The 19,003-nt window shown below is 37.0% G+C and overlaps 2 protein-coding genes across 10 annotated transcripts; one reads left to right on the top strand and one right to left on the bottom strand.

The window, feature by feature from the left end:
- Nucleotides 1–4,371: 4,371 nt before the first annotated feature.
- On the top strand, nucleotides 4,372–14,685 carry LOC147063408 (uncharacterized). 9 transcript variants are annotated; one of them, XR_015072156.1, is made up of 10 exons: nucleotides 4,657–4,857; nucleotides 4,958–5,197; nucleotides 8,448–8,622; nucleotides 9,435–9,610; nucleotides 9,689–9,811; nucleotides 10,709–10,851; nucleotides 12,464–12,635; nucleotides 13,366–13,792; nucleotides 14,181–14,393; nucleotides 14,577–14,679. XR_015072156.1 is itself a non-coding variant. In XM_085960088.1 (8 exons), exons 2-8 carry the CDS (start codon nucleotides 5,189–5,191, stop codon nucleotides 13,492–13,494), a joined length of 927 nt encoding a protein of 308 aa, XP_085816214.1. In that variant the 5' UTR covers nucleotides 4,372–4,570; nucleotides 4,958–5,188; the 3' UTR covers nucleotides 13,495–14,658. The 9 variants fall into 9 exon arrangements, 2 of the variants coding, with proteins under 2 accessions (XP_085816214.1, XP_085816213.1); XR_015072157.1 differs by lacking the exon at nucleotides 4,657–4,857 and adding an exon at nucleotides 4,435–4,570 and having other exon boundaries at nucleotides 13,366–14,393; nucleotides 14,577–14,682; XR_015072158.1 differs by lacking the exon at nucleotides 4,657–4,857 and adding an exon at nucleotides 4,443–4,570 and having other exon boundaries at nucleotides 13,366–14,397; nucleotides 14,577–14,658.
- Nucleotides 14,679–18,189, bottom strand: LOC147063407 (proteasome subunit alpha type-6-like). Its single transcript, XM_085960089.1, has 5 exons — nucleotides 18,066–18,189; nucleotides 17,600–17,776; nucleotides 17,196–17,351; nucleotides 15,730–16,003; nucleotides 14,679–14,806 (listed from the first exon to the last, which is right to left on the bottom strand). Exons 1-5 carry the CDS (start codon nucleotides 18,139–18,141, stop codon nucleotides 14,749–14,751), a joined length of 741 nt encoding a protein of 246 aa, XP_085816215.1. The 5' UTR covers nucleotides 18,142–18,189; the 3' UTR covers nucleotides 14,679–14,748.
- Nucleotides 18,190–19,003: the final 814 nt, after the last annotated feature.

Genomic DNA, 19,003 nt, shown 5'->3' with positions numbered 1-19,003 from the left:
GTCTGCAACTTTTTCATTAAGTTGGGGTTTCCGTGTGCCCAGATGGGGCAAGCGTAAGTCATAATTGGTCATATAATCGCCGTGTACAGGAGACGTTTAACTCTGAGGGAGAGTTTGCTGCGTTTACCGATCATTGGAGTGAGTCTTGTCTTGGCTATTCTAGCTTGTTTATCTTTGATAATATGTATGTCTTTATAGAAGGTAAGATGCTTATCCAAGTGTAGGCCAAGGTATTTAACTGTGTCGGTCCAGGGGCTGGTCGTGTTGTTCATGCGGAGAGATTTTGCGTATCTGCTGTGTGGGTTTGGTCGGTGTGAGAATAAGATTGCCGCGCTTTTTTTAGCGTTGACTTTGATGCGCCAATTCTTGCATCATGTGGATATGTTGTCTGCTGCTTCCTGTAATATGTCTGTGGCGCGATTTCTGTTTAAGGATTTGGCTAGAATTGCAGTATCTTCGGCGTATTAGGCTATTATACAGGATTTTGCTGTAGTGTTTTGGGGACTGGATATGTCTCTGGTAAATAATTTGGGGCTAACACTGAATCTTGAAGAACTCCGGCGGTGGGAGTCCGTGTGGTTGATCTGGTGCTTTGATATTTGACCGCGAATTGTCTACCTGTGAGGAATGAGTTTAGGATTTTTGACATAGGGAGGTCGATCTCTGCTCTGGCGAGTTTTACTATGAGGCCTTGGCTATGTTTAGAAATAGTCCTATCGTGAACGTGTGGTGCTGATGTATTCTGTGGTGCGAAGTAACTGATGGTAGGTGAAATGGCTTTGTCTGAAACCGTGTTGCTCGTCGGGTATGAGTTTTTTCTCGTAAATAATGCTTTTAAGTCTTGAATTTATGGCTCTTTCAGTATCTTGCTCATAGTAGGGAGCAAGCTGATCGGTCTATGATTCTGTGGGAGCTTGAGATTCTTACCTGGTTTAGGCGGAAGTATTATGTCGGCTGATTTCCAAGCATCTGGGAAATACTGTAGCCCTAGGCAAGCATTGAGTATGTTTGTTAGAGCTTCAGTGCCTTTATCTGGGAACTTTTTAAAAGTGAGATTACTAATCCCGTCATTGCCTGGTGCTTTGCGTTTTTTTAGTCGTTTGATCAGATATTTAGTTTCACCTATGGTGACAGCTGTTAGTGGTGTTAGTGAAGGACTAGGTGTTGAGTTGAGAATAGCACCGGCTTCTCTAATAATTGCGTTTACGTGTCTTCTGGTTTGAGTGTCCGAGTGGTCTATGGGGTTTGGTGAGAATTGTTCTTGGAGGCTGTCCGCGAATAGCGTTCTTTTGTCTGCATTGGTAAATACTAGCCTTTTGGGTCCAGTTAGTGGGATTATTGGGCATTTTTTAAGCCTTAAAATTTTGGTGAGTGACCAGAAAGAGTGGCTGCCTTTTATTAGGTCTTGTAGCTTGCTAATCCATCTACTTTGGATATATTCTAAGATTTCGCGGTCGACTTTCGCTTTGAGCTGTTTAGCTAGTGCGAATTTTTGGGGGTCGTCTGTGCGCTGGCCTAGTTTTCTGTGTCGGTTTTTTTCTGTGATGAGAAGTTTGTTGTGTTTGGGTAGGTCTAGTCTGTGTTTAGTAATTGGGTTCGAGTAGGTAGAAGCTTTCTTAATTGCTTCCTGAATTTTGTTGGTTAGATCCAATATCACGGTTTCTATATCTAGTTCGTTCGTGCGTAGAGTGTGTGGTGTGAGGTGTTCCTCCAGATAGGCATCCCAAGATGTTTTATATTATCTGGTATTGTCCGGGAGTGTGGCGAGAGGGTCTACTGGGTCTGCCAAATACAGTGGGATGGTTTTGTGGTTCGAGTTAAGCTCGTTTGTTACTCTGATTATCGGGATGTAGCTAGTGTTTCTTAAAAGTGCGAAGTCTATAATGTTTGATTAACGACCTGGGGTGTGGATGGTTGCTTCGGATGGGGCTACTATTATTGACTCTGAGTCCTCTGCGTATTGATGTATAACCTTGCCTCTAGCTGTGGTGGTTGTGCTATTCCATGCGGAATGTTTAGCGTTGAAGTCTCCAGCAATGATGAAGATAAGACATTGGGAATCAGTTTGGTCATGTAGATCGGACTGTGAAAGTTGTTTTTTGGGGGGACAGTACACTGCTGTGAATTGTACTAATCCGTAAGTATTGGTGTTAACTAAGATTGATGTGGACTCTACTGATGGGGAGTGGTGTGGCATTGCTGTTGATGGTGGGCAGTGGTCTAATGTTGATTTGATGAGGATGGCTATTCCACCTCCTTTGTTTGCAAGTCTGTCTGTCCTGTAGATGTTGTAGCTGGGGAAGTTGATTGTCGTTTGTGGTTTTAGAAAGGTTTCGTTTATTAGGAAGATGTCAATGTCATGGTCCTCTATGAAGCACGTGATTTTGTGTTTATCCCTGTGTACTGCTCCAGAGGCATTCCAAAATGCTATTTGGAGAGAAGTACGTAATACCTTGGTAGCCATTGGAGGTTGTAGGTATTTGGTCGTGGGAGGGGGCTGATTGCTGAGACTGAGAGGTGGTTCGGTGGTTCTTGAGGGTTGGGCATATTGTCGCGAGAATGCAGTTGGCTACTTGAAGTAGGTTTTTCATACCTGAGAACAGTTCTTGAAGTTAAGCGATTTGTGGATGATACGCGTTGAGTGTTGGGGAGCCAGTTTTATTGTAGTTTGTTGAGGGGTTAATGATGGGGTTTCTGATGGTGGTGTTAGTCTAAGGAGGTTGGGGTGTGGGGAGAAGTGGTCTCCTCCATTATTGTGCTGCTGTTAGGGATGATCGAAGTGGTCTTGGCCATGCGGGTTGCATGGTTGTTATGGAATTTTGGTAGAACCATCGGGGCATCGATGGTGGTAGGTTTGGCCATGTGGTCAGGGGGTGGGGCTGGGGCTGGGGCTGGGGCTGGGGCTGGGTTGTATTTAGAGGGGTTGGCGACGCAGCCTCTGAAGTTGGCTGGGTGGGGGCCGTCGCAATTAGCACAAGTAGCGGGACCCATGTCTCGGGAGTGTTTGCAGACGGCGATGTGGTGATCTGATCCGCATTTTAGGCACCGATGGGGGGGGGGTGCATGGCAATTACGTCCTAAGTGTCCATATTTTTGGCAATAATGGCATTGGTTATTTGCGGTTCTTTTCTTGAGTGATTCTACCTTGATTTTTAAATAGAATATTGAGTCTAAATTGTATATAGCTCTCCTTGCCTCGTTCTTTTCGACGTCAATGAGGATGAGGAGGATTGGGATTCTATCTATTCCTTTGACCTTGCGTTGTGTGTTTATTATTGGGAATCCTAGTCTGGTTAGCTCTTCTGTGATTGCGGAGTTGCTAATGGCTTCCGGTATGCTTCTAATTACTACTCTATATGCTTTGTCGGCTTCTAGTTGATATGAGTGGTAAGCTATTTTTCTCCTGTCTAGGAAGCTAACCATTTTCACGTAGGATCTGGGGTCCGGGAGGGTGATTTTGATCCCTTGATTAATGTTGAGTGCTTCCGTGATATGATGTGATGATTTGTGGTGTAGTATGATTGGGGGAACTTTGGATGAATTGTTGGTAGGTAGTGGTTGGGTTTGGGGTGGAGGTTTGTGGTTGTGTGTTTGTTGGTGGGATATGGGGGGTTTGAGTTGGGGGTGGGGGTCTGCGTTGAGGCGGTGAGGGGGATTTGTCGAGTGGGTTTCGAGGAGATTGTGATGTGCGCAATCTACTGGTAGAGGGGGTAGAAATTGATGGGGAAGCTGGAGGGTTGATGTGTGATATATGGGCGGGGTCTGGGGAGGTTGTTGGTGTCGCTGGTTGGGATTCTATAATTAGCTGTTTGTCGGTTTCTTGATGGATGCTGCCAAGTTCCTTGAATCCGTCTAGGACGTCCTAGGAGGTGGGTATTGGTGTTTGGGATTGTCTCTGGATCAGTTTCAGAGTCAGACGTGTCTGGGCCTATTGTGTCTTGTGTGCCTGTGAGTCTTTGGGTTATTGCTATTAATTTCCTAGTTCTGCTTCTAGTCTGTCTGGATCTCGCGGGTGATCTGCTTTTAGGTCTGATTTTATGGTTGGTATTGCCTTTTGATTTTGGAGGGAAGTCTGGGTTGTCTGGGAGGCCATTGAGGAAGTTAAATGCCTTCGCGGCAGTTTGTATGATTTTTTTAAAAGATTATGTGTGGTTACCAAAGAGATTGGACTCCTCCATCTCTTTGGTGGTTACCGTCTTCATCCAATATAATATATTGTATGTCTCTCATGAATTTAACTGAAGCGAAGTTATTGGTTTTGGGTTTGAGAGTGGGGTTCGGGTTGTAATTAGGAGGTTTGGGGAGTTTTGGAGTTTGTTACATGATTCTATGGTGATAGGTCGTATTAATTGTATTAGGTATATTAAGTTTATTATCGTTTGAAGTTAGTGCTGTTTGGATTTCTTCTAAGGCTTTAGTAAGTGAAAAGTCTTCAGTGACGTCGATTTTGGGAGGCGTACATACGATGTACATTGTACATCAAAGAATGCATCGTCCAATTATTATGGGAGAGCTTTTATAGGCCCGATTGGATTCGGCTATTTTTATTTGTATATATTTTACCGAACCGGTGAGTCATTTTCTAGTAGTTCATAGTCTATGATTCTCTCTATTGGCTGAAAAAGTAGAAACCAATAGCCTCAAATTAAACTATTTATCCAAAATTGAAACGTCAAACATTCTCATCCAAAACAATTGATTATTGCCAAATTCAATGCATTTTTATGGACAATTAGTATGGATATAACTAATACAGCGAGATTTATTGATTTATTGGAGTCTAATGATGATAAAATAACGCAGGAAATATTGAATACTTGTCAATATTCAGAACCCGATATACAGTTTGAGTATCCTGTGAGTATTTTCTTAAATAACATGTTTTCGCCATTGACTAAAAAAAACTTAACATCTTTCTGATTTTTATAATTACGTGATTTTGTTGTTTCTGTCCTAGACAACATTATGCCATTATTGTAATGGTTATTATGGTCCATGCTTTGGAGAACCGGTCTGCTTGACTTGCCATACGTTTCTCTTCCCTGATTATGCCACAGTCCTTTCACCTTCATACATAAGCAGTGAAAAAACCGATGACGGCGATTCAGGAAATGATGAGCCGTCAGATTTGAACTATCCATCTGAAAAACGTCTGCACCCCACACAGAACTATGTGAACTTATGGCTGATGAACCAGGTAGGAGCCTAAACTGTTGCTTAGAATCAATAATGGCAACTTATATTCAGTGGCGGCTCGTGGATATTATATCTGGGGGTGCTGCGGTTGATTAAAAATAAATGTTTATTTGGATTATATTTTACTATTAACATCAAAATTATTACAATTAAACATTATACCTTAGTGTTTTTATTTCATTGTAAAATTGAATCTTCTGTCTTTTTTTCTTGAAAGAAGGTCTATCGCGCCGCGCATCGCATCTAGCTCAGAGCCCCTGTACCCGACAACGTTCGCAACACGAAAATACTGCCAAAGCGGCAGTACCAGACTTAGTTCTGAGCGGCGAGCCCCGCTCCTCGCGCCCCTCATTTGCCTATTCGAGCATATTCTATCGAAAATGGTACTGCATGAAATCACGGGATGCATCACTTTCATCGCGGTGTATGATAATTATGATTAGATGTATCGGTGCGCGGGCGAGTTTAACACACTTAAATAATATTGATATTTTCATATAATATGCATAAATTTATTTAATATTATAATATTACATTTTTCTCAATTTGCTTGGGGGTGCTGCAGTTCCGCAGTACATATGGACGAGCTGCCACTGCTTATATTATTGTTTTGGTTATGAAATAATCGATTGAGCAGTATAGAAATACAGTAAACTCCCGATTATCCATTCACAATACGGTGTAGACAACGATATAATAGGTACCTCTTAGGAAAATTCGATCTGATATTAGAAAATCATTAAAAGATTTCTGCAAACAAACCAAAATCACAGATTTTCTTAATAAATAATGAGTATTAATACTTTCGACGCGGAAGACGCACACGGCGCGTAATGACCAGGCGGCCGATCGATGTAATTAACGTGCATTTTAAAGGGGGAAATTAAAATCTCATTATCTCTTCAGCAGCGAAAGCGTTGAACATGTTAAAATAATTGTCTGCTTTAGAAATGTATATATGGCAGTGGCGAAGGGTGGAGGTAGGCTGTTAAGATTCGCTATAAATAGTGCACACTAAGCTATGTTAGTCATATTTATTTGTTTTTATTGAATTAAGACTACAATTTACAGATGGTGTTAGTTAGTTTTTAAAAATCAATTAAACCCTGCCTAAACGAAACCATAATAGATTTGGTCTAATTTGGGCAATACGACAAAATTGTGCACAATTTTTCACTCATAGTTATTTGTTTTCGTTGGATTAAAACTACATATTACACATATTGTTGGTTCATTTTTTTAATTCATTAAGTCCTGCGTAAATCAAACTATAATAAATAAAAAATATTATTCTATCTATAAAATGCTCAAAGTTATGTATGATTTAATTGCATAATTTTAGATATTTTATTGATAGACGTGTATTTTTTGACTATTATCTATTATGGCTTGGTTTTTCAGGGTTTAATTGATTTTTTAAAATCTAACCAACATTATCTGTAAATTGTAGTCTTATTTCAATGAAAACAAATATGTATGTCTGAAAAAGTTTAATGTGCACTATTTATGGCGGATCTTAACAGCCTACCTCCACCCTTCGCCACTGATATATGGAGTATGTATTTTAAAAAGAAAAAACCATAGTTCGGAGTATCCGTGTTATTCATTTATCCGTGCCGCCTCTCCCCACCATTAGCCCGGATAATTTGTAGTCTACTGTATCAACAATAGTCGTCCACTGTTTAAATTTTGAAACTAAGCCGATGGGCGGTATAAACTATACTGAATGATTATGTCAAATGTTACCATTTACTGCCTCACTTTACGGACATCTTATTCTTGTAAATCTACATGAATATTCATGGACAAGTAGTAATATGTGGATCCTCGAGGTAAAGTGTTATATTTAATAAATTTGGGCTGTTTTATATTTTGGGTTATAATATCAGGTTTTCTAGTTCTATCAAATGACATTGTTGCGACCATAATGATAAAATGCAAATGTAAACACGTATTATCATGCATGTTGCACGACTGCATGCATGGATCAAAAAAGTGCACATGTGCTGTAGAACGATAGTGGCGAACCTGCCGAAAAAAAATTTGAACTGTATCATGCAGAGCATTTTGATGTTTACCAATTTGCACAACCTATCAAATAGCCGGATGATATACCAGCGAGGCGGGCTATGTACGCAACCCCCGATGGCAAGAGAAGACCTGGACGGTTGAAATTGAGGTGATTGGACTGCGCAACGGGAGATTTAAAAATGCTTGGTCAAAGCAACTATAGAATGTTAGCGCTGGATCATCCAGGATGGAAGTTTTTGAAGGAGGCCAAGACCATAAATGATGATGATGATCGAATAGCACCATACAATGACAACAATGGGGCTCGCTCACACTTGGAGAATGAGATTGGCGAGACAGTCAGCACTTTTACTCGTAAACAGTAATTATTATCATGATAGTTTAATTTACATGCTATTAGTGCCAATAAATCCATGCACAACACTACACAGGCGTTATTAGGGAATAAACGGATGACGTAAAGATTCAGATACATCTTCCACTCTGATTTGACGATTTCTACAATGTTTTCCATATATATTTATGTAAAGTTTCTGGAACAATTTTCATGCCGTCAGTTTGACATGCTTCACTGCACTGTTACTGCATTCAAATTGGCAACATAACATCATGGCGAATTTGAAAATCAGCAAATTCACATTTTTGTTTTTGAAACGATTTCTTAAAACTCACATTCTATTTATTATCAGGATTTACCATTAAAATTATAGAAAATATGAGGCCCCCAGTTTCAAAGTGGGTATATTTTTCTTAATATACTATAACCTTTCCTGAATACTTTTAAATAGTAAATTTAAGTGTAACTTTGTTAACAAAGCTCAATTTGACATCTAAAATAATTATGCTCTCGGCCAATTTTGATACTGACTATTCAGTTTGGCTGTTTTTGATAATAAGTGACTTGGGATAGAATAAGGGAAGTGGATTTTGGCCGAGTTTGAAACTAATTATGCAGATGGCTGTATTTTAAACCTATAACTAAACTAAACCTATCAAAAATAACATTTTTTTGAAATGGATTAATAATAGTGAATTTCATTTCGGAATATTAAAAGATTGGCTGGAGATTTGATGATTAATAGTAGAGATTAAGATACCTTTAGTATGTCTCTAAAAATTCAATTATGGTGTTGGTGATTCTAAAGTTATCGGCTCTTTGACTTGATAATAAATATCTATCTATAAATATGTGTCACATTTCATTTTATTCCAATTATAAGAATCCTGTCAACGATCAAGATGAAGACATGCCGGACGAAGAGAGTTCTCCACTCTTTGAAAACATTATTCCGCCACACCATCCTCCCAAAATTGAGCACAGAATAGAACTTCTGTCTAACGCACACCCTGGAAACCAGATGCAGCCCGGACTTGTCCAGAGGCTTCCGCCAGAAGGTTTGTATTCGTCAAGACATTTGTACCGCCGTACCAATGATGACTTTTGATTTTACACTGACTTAATTGAGGAACGCATCGCCACTTACTATCAATTTTGCTTTTGTCAGTTTGCATCTACTCTTTGTGACATTTACTTCAGAAGTACCATTATGTTACACAGACTTAAATTCTCACTTTGAAACTATTCCATTTAGAGAATCGACAAATATAAACGGGGAACACAAAAGTAATGGAAAGTGGGTTGCCGGTAAGGCTTTAAAAAGGTTTCATTTTCGAATGTTGTGAAATATGGGGTAAACTTAAATATGTATACGTTAAAGAATATGCCATGTTCAATACATCTCTACAATAAAATGCATTAAAGTTTGTCACGTAAATTGAGGTGGGCTTTGTATTTCTTTTCTCTTAAGTGTACGTCCTGAATGGCAGCGTTCGGCGCAGCGTTGAGTGTTTTGCGCAACTCAAGCGCATAACCGTGTGTGAAAATGTTCGTAAACAGTGACTTTTTATGGTTATACATTTATACGGTTATACGTTTGAGTTGCGCAAAACGCTCAACGCTGCGTCAAACGCTGGCACTGAGGCCTCACACTAAGGCCTGACTGTCACTAAATTTTAAGCTGAAATAGGCTCCAAAGCCTTTGTCTATGGAGATTGGCTTTTGCATTCAAATTTTATTAAAATGTGAAAATGTCTGAAGACCGTAAAATTTAATTCGATAGTTTGACGAAACCAGTCTATGTCTTCACCAAACCTTTGTTGTACAAACTCTAGTAAAACTAGTCTCAAACGATTTCAATTTGTTTCAGTTCTCCTGTGGATATTCAGTTATCTGGATGACTTCTCATTATGCAGCGTCAGTATGGTTTGCCAACAATGGAGATTTCTATTGAAAGCGCAAGTGCCTAGTCAAAATTGGGAAAACTTCACCAATAAAAGGTGGCCTCTCTATAAATCATTGGTCAACAACACTGACTGGTTTACGGTAAATAATATATTATTTGTTCATACTTAAAAGCGTTGATTTAAATGACAAGTTATAAATATTTCAATTTCTTTGTAGACATATCAGCGATTGATGACATCATGTTTCTGTTACACTTGCCTAATTCAAATGGCCGTGCAGTCACAGCCTGTTGGTGAAGAAAATACCTGGCGCCGCAATAGGCTCAGAACAGAAATAAAGGTAAGGCGACAGATATACTTTGATTGCTTTTATATGTAATTACATAATATATCAGATTAATAAATTGTAGGGTGTTTTAGTAGTGGAAGAAGTTGAAGATGTTATTTTTAGATAAATCGCATTCTTCTTTTTCTTTGATCATACTCGAGCTTCACTTAGAACATTTGGACACCACTCGGCGCCTCCAGGAATCTATGTTGCTCGCCATTCTTCTTGCATCTTCACAAATCATACCAGCAGTCCATATACTGTGTCTTTCAGGACTCCAAAATCCGGTTAACTTGAAGAACAGGTAGGTTAGGTAAAAGCTGTGTGATCTGGGGTACGCCGATCACATTGTCCTATGAGACAACTCAACTGAAGGCATTCAAGAGGCAATCGATAGGTTGCATAATATTCTGTCTTGCATCGGTTTGAAAATCAACATTTTATGCAATAGCACCTGCTCTGATCCAGATTTCCCCCTGATTAACGACGGGCAAAATATGGAGTGTCAACCGCTTTAAATACCTGGGGTCCATATCTCGAGAGGTGGCACTTTGCAAAAATAGCATACTATCATTCAACTCGATGCAGAATGTCTGAGACTCATGACTATACTTGGTTAAAACCAAATGCCACCTATTTGATGCTTGTATTCTGACGGTGGTGCTTTACGGTAGCGAGTCATGGTACCATGACATAGTACATTATGAAGGCTCAGGACAACTGTAGATTGAGCTTCGAGAACAGTAACTTAATGAATAATTTGGAAGACATACAGTATTATCATCTCAATTAGCAAATTATTTTTGTTTACCAATTTATTGTAATGACATATTCTTGCTTACAAACTAAAATACATTTACATAGTTGTTGGGTACGTCTAGTTTAAAAAAAATACTCTTTTTGTTACAGGTATTGCACAATGATCCACCGGAAGGCATAGCAGCTATTCCCTTGGATGCAAAGTGTTGTCATTGGCAAGCGACTTTGACAGGCCCAATAGGATCTCCATATGAAGGCGGATTGTTTTATCTCTATATTCAAGTCCCATTCAGGTACGTTTTTTTTACATTGAAAAAATATGTAATGATTAGGCTAAGGATTTTTAGGTGCAAAAAAAATTAGGTAAATGTGCCGCAGAGGTGGCCATGAGATTTTACAACTTTCTTTTTAGACCAAACCAAACCTAACCTACCCCAACCCAATATTACCTCATATAATCTTAGTTTGTGATAATGGTGCATCAAAATGTATGAAAATTTCAAATTTTCAATGAACGATTATTGGATCGAAAAGCCGATGCGCCGACAGAAAAAGGTATTTATTATAATTGTCTACATGGAATAAACTGTTATCGTAAAAAAAAATTATAAAAGCTAATGGTCACCTCTGCGGCACAATTACTAAAAATGAATAATAGAATAGGTACCTAAAATATGTATCTAGATATAATCGGAAAATATCGTCTCTGTTCTGGCAGAACACACTAACTGTAGAATACTAGTTTTGAGTAATTTGACTTTGAAGTTGTTAAAATGTTTGAAATAATGGTCTATCATGTGAGTTTATTAAGTAATCGTCAAAAGCATGACTAAAATAAAGACTGTTTATTTATTAAGAAGGTTTCCGATCATTTTTTCGAATTAGTGTCTTCTGCCAGAACAGTGACGATATATTATTAAAATTTCATAATTACAAAGGTGCAAAAATTAAGTAAATATTACAAGAAATCATAATATATATTTGAACAGTTTAATTTAATATTTATTCGCAAACAGAAAACGCTTTATAATAAATAATAAAATAATGCTTCAAATTTTCGAAAGTGAATCTTTGTCGATTTGATCCTAGAAAGTTTTTAGACATGGAAAAACTTCTTTCAACTTCTACAGATATTATTATTGTGTATGTAAATGAAACTACTGTCCAACAAGAAGATTTAGGCACAAGTCGAAAGTCGCTGTCGTCGATAAATAGGAGCTTGTTTAGTTCACAGTTTTAACACGTGGATAACTCGTCGCTAACCGGAAGGCGCTATAATCGAAAATCGGAGGAGCATGTAAGTTCACAGTTTTAACACGTAGCCAAGAAGATCTTGTTGGACAGTATTTCCGAAGTAGAAAAAATTGAAACATCTGAGGCTTGTACTTAGTTATCACAGTATTGTTTAAAATAATAATTTGCTCCACTAGTGACTTTGTAGATGATTCTAACATTTCAATTGTGTTTACTAGTGTTATTGTGTTAATTAATTTTGTGTTTATGTGAAAATATGTGCTTAAACCTGAAATATTATGTAATTATCTAAAAATATTTAAAAATAGGTGCTAACAAATAGGGCTTAAATGTTTCAAAATTGTCTGAAACAGATAGATATTTTGTTGTGGGGCCACACAAAATATTTAAATACCTAAGAATCCTAAGACTAGTAATGATTATTTTTATTCATCACATCAAATTACAATTTTATTGACTGATGAAATTGGCAACATTATAAAAATAAAACATAATATAAAGATTCGGAAAGTACAGTTACTGTTATTCTGCAAAAATCGTGGTTGTCCGCTTATGGATATTCTCCCATAATGTAATATGAGATCATGTCTTGTAATAGTGAATGTGACTTTACCTATGTTGACTGTCAGTAAATAAATACTTATATTTCAGTTATCCTTTGAATCCTCCTGTGGTTCGATTCCTGACGAAAATACTTCATCCAAATGTGTCGAGGCACGGTGACGTCGGTATCGACTGCATCCATCACAACTGGTCTCTGGCACTCACTATCAGTAAAGTGCTCATCTCAATTCAGAGCTTATTGACGGATCCGTACACTCGGGTAAAGTTTGATTATGATATTTATTATCACATGGGATACACTTTTAGTTTAATTCGGATAGGTTTAACACATTTATATTTTTTGTATAAATAACAATGATTTTTGCTTTTCGTGTAAGGCAAAGTCTACATAGTTTTATCTAAATATCAATTGTTAAAGCATGTTATGTGGTGTTTTATAACAAACGTTCCGTCATAAGACAATATAAATTGGATCAGAAGTTTTATTTTATTCCAGATTTAACATTCTCTTATTTAAGATTTTACTTTCTCATTGTGTTCATGGGGTAGTTAGGTAGAAAAGTTGTTTTTGAAAACTGAGTCAAGTATGATTACAGCAATTTGTATCGATTTTTATAAATGTTGGACATGTGAAAACCGAGTTTCATTGATTCCAAATGACAGTTGATTACTATTATGATAATCACAATTTACGTACGTTTCGAACATACACTTTTAAAACATGTCAGATAAAAAATCTTTTGAAAAAATTCGGGCTGAGGGAGTAGAAACCGTATCCATAAGATTCGTGCCAATGTGCTTTTCCATTGAGCCGTCTGCATCCTAGCTAATTATGATGAAATTAGCTAGTATTCATACATCTAAAATGCTTTAGAAAATGTATTTTTTTTCTCTAGTAAAGATGTTTCCAAATTATGTACATAATAATAATTAAGAATGTTATATTTTCAACTCTTGTGAAGAATAGTTGTACTTATGTTTTGTTTTAGATCTGTATGGAACCAGCATTGGGCCACATATATACTACAGACAGGAAAAAATTCGAGCACTTGGCAAGGCAGTGGACATGGAAGTACGCGATGCACGATATATTGTTGCATGGCTCAGATATCAAATAATTATTAATGGATTTATATCATTGGCATAATATATTTTTCTGGTATGATCGTCTCCATAGAAGATTTGAAACACCGAGCTTATATTAGAGGGTGTTTTCTCCATTATAAATGTTGTGATCACTTTTGTATTCCAGTTAGTATAATAATTACACTTTTGGATATATTTATTGGTGCCGACATTCTGGCAACTATTTTATGAAAAGTATTCTTATAAACCCATTCCTAAAAAATTTCATAATTCAAAACAGCATGAAAAAATTGCTTTGTCACCAATTTTGTTTCCAACAGAGTATATTGAGTGCTTAAAGTCAGACGTTATCTACAAAAAAGTGTTTTTTTTTTTTTTTTTTGAGATAACGTTATTTTACATTTACGGCTACATGATAGTGAAACAACGTTATGTCAATCTTTTCTAATTTCTTATTAAATCGTCAGTAAAGTTTAACGCTAACTACATAAGTTACCCTTGTTTTCATATTTTTTAAAAACTATCCCTATAAATTTTAACATCATCATAAGCAAGATAAATGTACAATACACAATAAATTATAAAATATTAACATTAGGTTTTAAATAAACATTTCCCTTGTTGAGTTACAAGAATCTAAAATAACGATTTTTGGCTCTCCTGTAAAGTTGCACTTTTGTAGATAGTGTTGTTTGACTTCAAGCCCTCGATATTATAGTCCCCAGAGAATTGGTTGTCGGTTTTACAAGGAAGGAAGAGCATCACAAAAAGTTCATGCCATCGATAAATCATTGAAGAAAAATGACATTGTCTGAACAGTAAACTAAGCTATCCACAATATTTAGCTACATATTAATTTCCTGTAACATTATGTAAAAGTGTTTCTTTTTTTTATATTAATTAATTTGGAAACATGATTGTGTTGGCCTTTGTATGCAAACTGAGTACAGACCTACAAACTTATCTGAAGAATGGGATGGAGGAGCCATTGTCGAAAACTACCCAATGAAGACTCATAACTGGACAAAATCTGACATTCAAATGAAATTTTCAAAATGGCGTCCTATGGTAGTTTGTAGTTCCATTTTTGGCCATTCTACAGATACGTTTGTAGGTCTGTACTTATGTAATTCTAGTTCATAATAAACATATTTTGTCCTTATGAAAATGCCATGTATTAAAATAAAAGGTTTTTCAAATAAAACATACATACAAATAGCGGGAAATACTTTTATTGTGATAAAAAATGAAAAAAAATTGAAACCATTACTTAAAACATTTTAAATTTAATCTTTTTCTGAGATTGCTGTCAAGTGCTTGTCTATTTCCGTCTCGGAAAGAACCCTGTAACACAAAACAATTTATATTAGAATCATCGCCTATTTTTGTAGTACATGTCTATATTGCCAAAGAATGAAACATTAATAACGGTGAATAGGAACTTGTAGGTGGTATGGTATAAACCAGTTAACATTAATGTTGCTGACTTTGTATATTGATAGGTCCAAAATGCCCAACTGTTGAGTTGCGAAATGGTGTACATGAATGTCATTTACAACAAATATTGAAATGTAGACATTGGATCAGTGCTTGGAAATAGACACCTCAATTGAAAGGTGAGTTTGATAAATCCGTCTATAGCCTTACAATTATATCTTGGCTACAGATGTCATAATGGTGATCTGGAGGACCATGGAGCCCCTCGCACTATCAGGTATAAATCTATGCCTACGACCCCGCTATATTCCGTAGCACTGCATACAGCGCTATAAAATTGTAGCCAAGATATCGACTGCTTAATCTGAAAACCAGCTACATAATTGCACTTTTGACCAAAAATGAGACTTTGAAGGCATTTTGTTATAAAGCATGTTTTCTAAGCTCACACAAAATTTCAAATTCATAAACCTATAAATAAATGCGTTATTCTTCACACAAAACAGCCAACTGCAGGTGCCATATTTCCAATATCATAAATGGAACAACTCTGTTCTTTATATTATAAAAGGGAAGCTAAAATAGTGTATTAATTCATAATGCATCTTATTCGTAAAAAAAAATAATTTCCAAGTGTGTTTTTGGAATTGTTGAATTCCGCTGCTCGATAGTTAAATAATTAAGTTTTTTCGCCTTCCAGAACAATTTGCCCAAATGGAGTTTTTGAAAAAATTCGCCAGTTTGCATGTTAAGCAGTCGACACGATGGTCCTAGTATAGTAACTTACTTGGTATTTAAATTTTGAAAGTAACTTAGTTTTGTTCACTTACAAGAATTTTGGGTTATTCTGGCTAACGACACCGACTTCAATTTCTGAAGGCTTAAAATCAACCGAGAGAACCGTTGACAGGCAAGAAATTGCGAGCTGTATAGCCTCATCGTACGTGTAGTCTTGTTTTTTTTTCAATTTCTTCTCCAAATAGCTGTTGGCTTCCGTTTGTTTCGCCCCAACTGAAATGGCGCGGTAAGCGCAGAAGTACCCCGCCGGATCAGTTTTGTACACGCAAGGCCCCTTTTCTGAATCGTGTGCGATCAACATCATACCTAAAATGAAAACAATAATACATTCTACATTCATGTCGTCTCCATAAGGAAAATCTGTTCTATTGAAATACACTATGAATATACACCATCACCATAGACGCATAGGATTAATGTTATACGGACGATACTGAACAATAATTTTTACCATCCAAGTTAACCATTTAAGTTTTCGCCACATGCATTTTTTTCAACATTCACTGCCTACTAAATATTGTAAGACCGATAAGACAATCAATATGACTTTCGTGTCCTCAATTGCGCAACATACCACCCCCGTACTATTGCAGGGAGTATTATCACATGAAACTTTTCCGTTATATACACAACGCCACATCATTCATTGTGATACCTTGGATAGTTATGAAATAATGAATGTTTTATAACCGACTCGACGCCAAAGCGAACATGTTCGCGTGTATTGGTCAGGCGCATAGGGTCGGCTATACAAAAAACGCGAATCTGTTCGCCTGTCTTTGAAGACAGAATGCCAGTCCCAGGCGTTTGTTTTGAATAATTTAAAATCTCTAGCATGTAGTGACATCTAGAGAACAAGATACATCTCATTCTTCTACTGTTGATGAATCGATGCCAGTTTCCGAATGGGAAATTGGAGATTTTGTGCCAAAAATAAAATCGTTCAATAGCTCAAAATCAGGATCAGATTTTGAAAGTTTCGGCAATAGAGAATTGATTTTTTTATAAATTGTTCGTGAGAGAATCAAAGTATCGGTGTAAACAATGCAAAGTGGCCCTCTGCTTGGTTCCATGTTTCGAAACTTACCACACGGTAGAAAACTATAAACTTGAAAACTCTTTCTACAAGTTTTGTGGCAACCCTGGCAATTTTTAGACATTAAACTTGTGTTTTTTCGGAAGAATACTGGTCCAAATGAGACATTTTGCACATGATTGGTAAGTGTTTATGGTAAACTTTCAATATATTTAAAAAAAATAAAAAAGGTTTGAAAAGGCACCTGCCGCCATACAAAACTTCCCGGCAAGGATCAGGTTAATCATTTATGTTTTAAATGACTTCCAATTTTGCAATGAGGCCTCGCCGGTTATGACATCCCATATATATATACAGCAAAGAAAGTTTAGATAGTGTCGATACATTAGCAGATAGTTCTACATAAAAAAATGTAAAATGCCCTGTCATGGGTTATTCCAAGATGAAATAAAATACACTTACTGCAGCCTAGCGGTCTCATTTCAGCATTCTGTGTATAAACTTGGGAAATATCTGCAACACGGCGACACAGAACATCAACAGGAATGTTCACACCATACTTATAGCGCCAGTTGGCTGCTTCATACCGCGCTCTCTGGACTTGGGATTTACTATCAGCTGCAATAATACAAATATAGCAATAATTTTGGAAAAAGTGTAAAACAAAATATTATAACGTGGTAGCACTCAATCAAGATATAGTGGTTCTGCCGGAATGCAACATATTATTTGTTTGGCTATATCAGTTGAACAGTGAAACGTGCAACACAAATTGGAAATATATTGTAATAGGATGATTAATTTTGTCAGAACGGATTTGCATTGTAATGCGCATCCATCCTGTGTACCAAGAGATATTCACGAACCTATCATTCCTGTCATGACGCAGCCGATGTTTTCTGTAAGTTGGAATAGATGGGTAACCGATGCAGGGTCCAGAAGCTTGTCAGGCACCTTCCGCTGAGTAGCGCATACTGCGACATTGTCGCCCCTTAAGGCCACTGAGGTAAGCCCGCCCTGGTTGATGGCCTTAAAAGCGTATTCTAAAAGAAAATGGATTTTTTTAAAACATAACCAAAAAGCGGTAGATAGTCATATTACATGTCGCCGCTTTCGATTAAATGTGCAAATTCAATAAAAGTATTCAATACGTAGTAGACTGAGTCGACATGATGCACGAAATTGCACAATTAATTCTACGATTCAAACGAGAAGCTTTAACAATTCGAGATTTTTTGACAGTCATTGTGGAAGAAACAAAACTTTTGCTGGGCTATGCAATAGGGATAATTCAAAAATGCATAAAATCAAAACAATTTCCAAGTTCCTCACCGACTTGATAGAGCCTTCCTTCAGGAGAAAAGATAGTAATATGTCTGTCAAAACCGGCACTACTTCCTCTCGACATTTTAACTGGTTTGCTTGATTTCTGTGTATATTTTACCGATTTACCACTGAGAATTTTATCGTGTCATGGAGAGGTATTAAGCCACAAAATAGTATAGTGTTTATAGCCGTGTAAAAATATATAAAAAACTCTTTAAAAATTCTAGTACCTACCTAAACGAAATAAACTAATATTTCATACGGATCAAAAATATCAAAAATATCAATAATAATTTGGACTCGTTGGGTGGGTAATTATATTTTAAAGTTTCGTTGGTTCAAAAAGTAGGTAGGTAGGTATAATGAAAGGAGTTTTACCTACCATTAAAACTCTTATTATTCTTGTTGACTCTGAAGTCCCTTGAGATGTTGATCGTATTTTTGCCTTGTGTTCTTCTGCGCTGGCCCTTTTTTACCCCCTTTTCTTCTCGATTATTTACCTCTCTGGTTGTTCATCTTGTTTTTTACCGGCTGGCAGGACTGACGCTTGTATCGCGGCGTGCTTTGTAAAATCGTACTATAATTTTATATAAAAGTACTATAATTCCTCATTTGCCATTTCGCAATCGAGTGGTCTTCGAAAATTTGGAAATCTGCGGCCCGCGACGAAATATTTTCCCAAAAAAAAACAAGCCGACCATGAAAATTTGGGAACGTGCGGCCTGCGGCGAAATATTTTTCCTAAAAAAAACAAGCCGACCATGAAAATTTGGGAACGTGCGGCCCGCGGCGAAATATTTTTCCTAAAAAAAACAAGCCGACCATGAAAATTTGGGAACCTGCGGCCCGCGACGAAATATTTTTTCTAAAAAAAACGAGCCGACTATGAAAAATTGGGAAAATTTTCATTTTCAAGAGATGACAACGCGTACTATATTTTATCC

Source organism: Rhyacophila brunnea, unplaced genomic scaffold, assembly GCF_057557595.1.
Source record: "Rhyacophila brunnea isolate RB1 unplaced genomic scaffold, BYU_Rbru_1.0 scaffold_9, whole genome shotgun sequence".
NCBI classification, from domain to species: Eukaryota; Metazoa; Arthropoda; class Insecta; order Trichoptera; family Rhyacophilidae; genus Rhyacophila; species Rhyacophila brunnea.
Note: the sequence above shows the minus strand (reverse complement) of the source record. Positions and strands in the feature narration are given on the sequence as shown.

What these genes read in the sequence shown, in the direction of transcription:
- LOC147063408 (XM_085960087.1), top strand. Translation starts at nt 4,738, where the DNA reads ATGGATATAACTAATACAGCGAGATTTATTGATTTATTGGAGTCTAAT. An exon ending in ATATACAGTTTGAGTATCCT is followed by an intron (nt 4,858 to 4,957) that starts GTGAGTATTTTC and finishes TTTCTGTCCTAG; the next exon opens with ACAACATTATGCCATTATTG. An exon ending in CCAGAGGCTTCCGCCAGAAG is followed by an intron (nt 8,623 to 9,434) that starts GTTTGTATTCGT and finishes AATTTGTTTCAG; the next exon opens with TTCTCCTGTGGATATTCAGT.
- LOC147063407 (XM_085960089.1), bottom strand. Translation starts at nt 18,141, where the DNA reads ATGTCGAGAGGAAGTAGTGCCGGTTTTGACAGACATATTACTATCTTT. An exon ending in CGTCATGACAGGAATGATAG is followed by an intron (nt 17,352 to 17,599) that starts GTTCGTGAATAT and finishes GTATTATTGCAG; the next exon opens with CTGATAGTAAATCCCAAGTC. An exon ending in CAGAATAACCCAAAATTCTT is followed by an intron (nt 14,807 to 15,729) that starts GTAAGTGAACAA and finishes TTTGTGTTACAG; the next exon opens with GGTTCTTTCCGAGACGGAAA.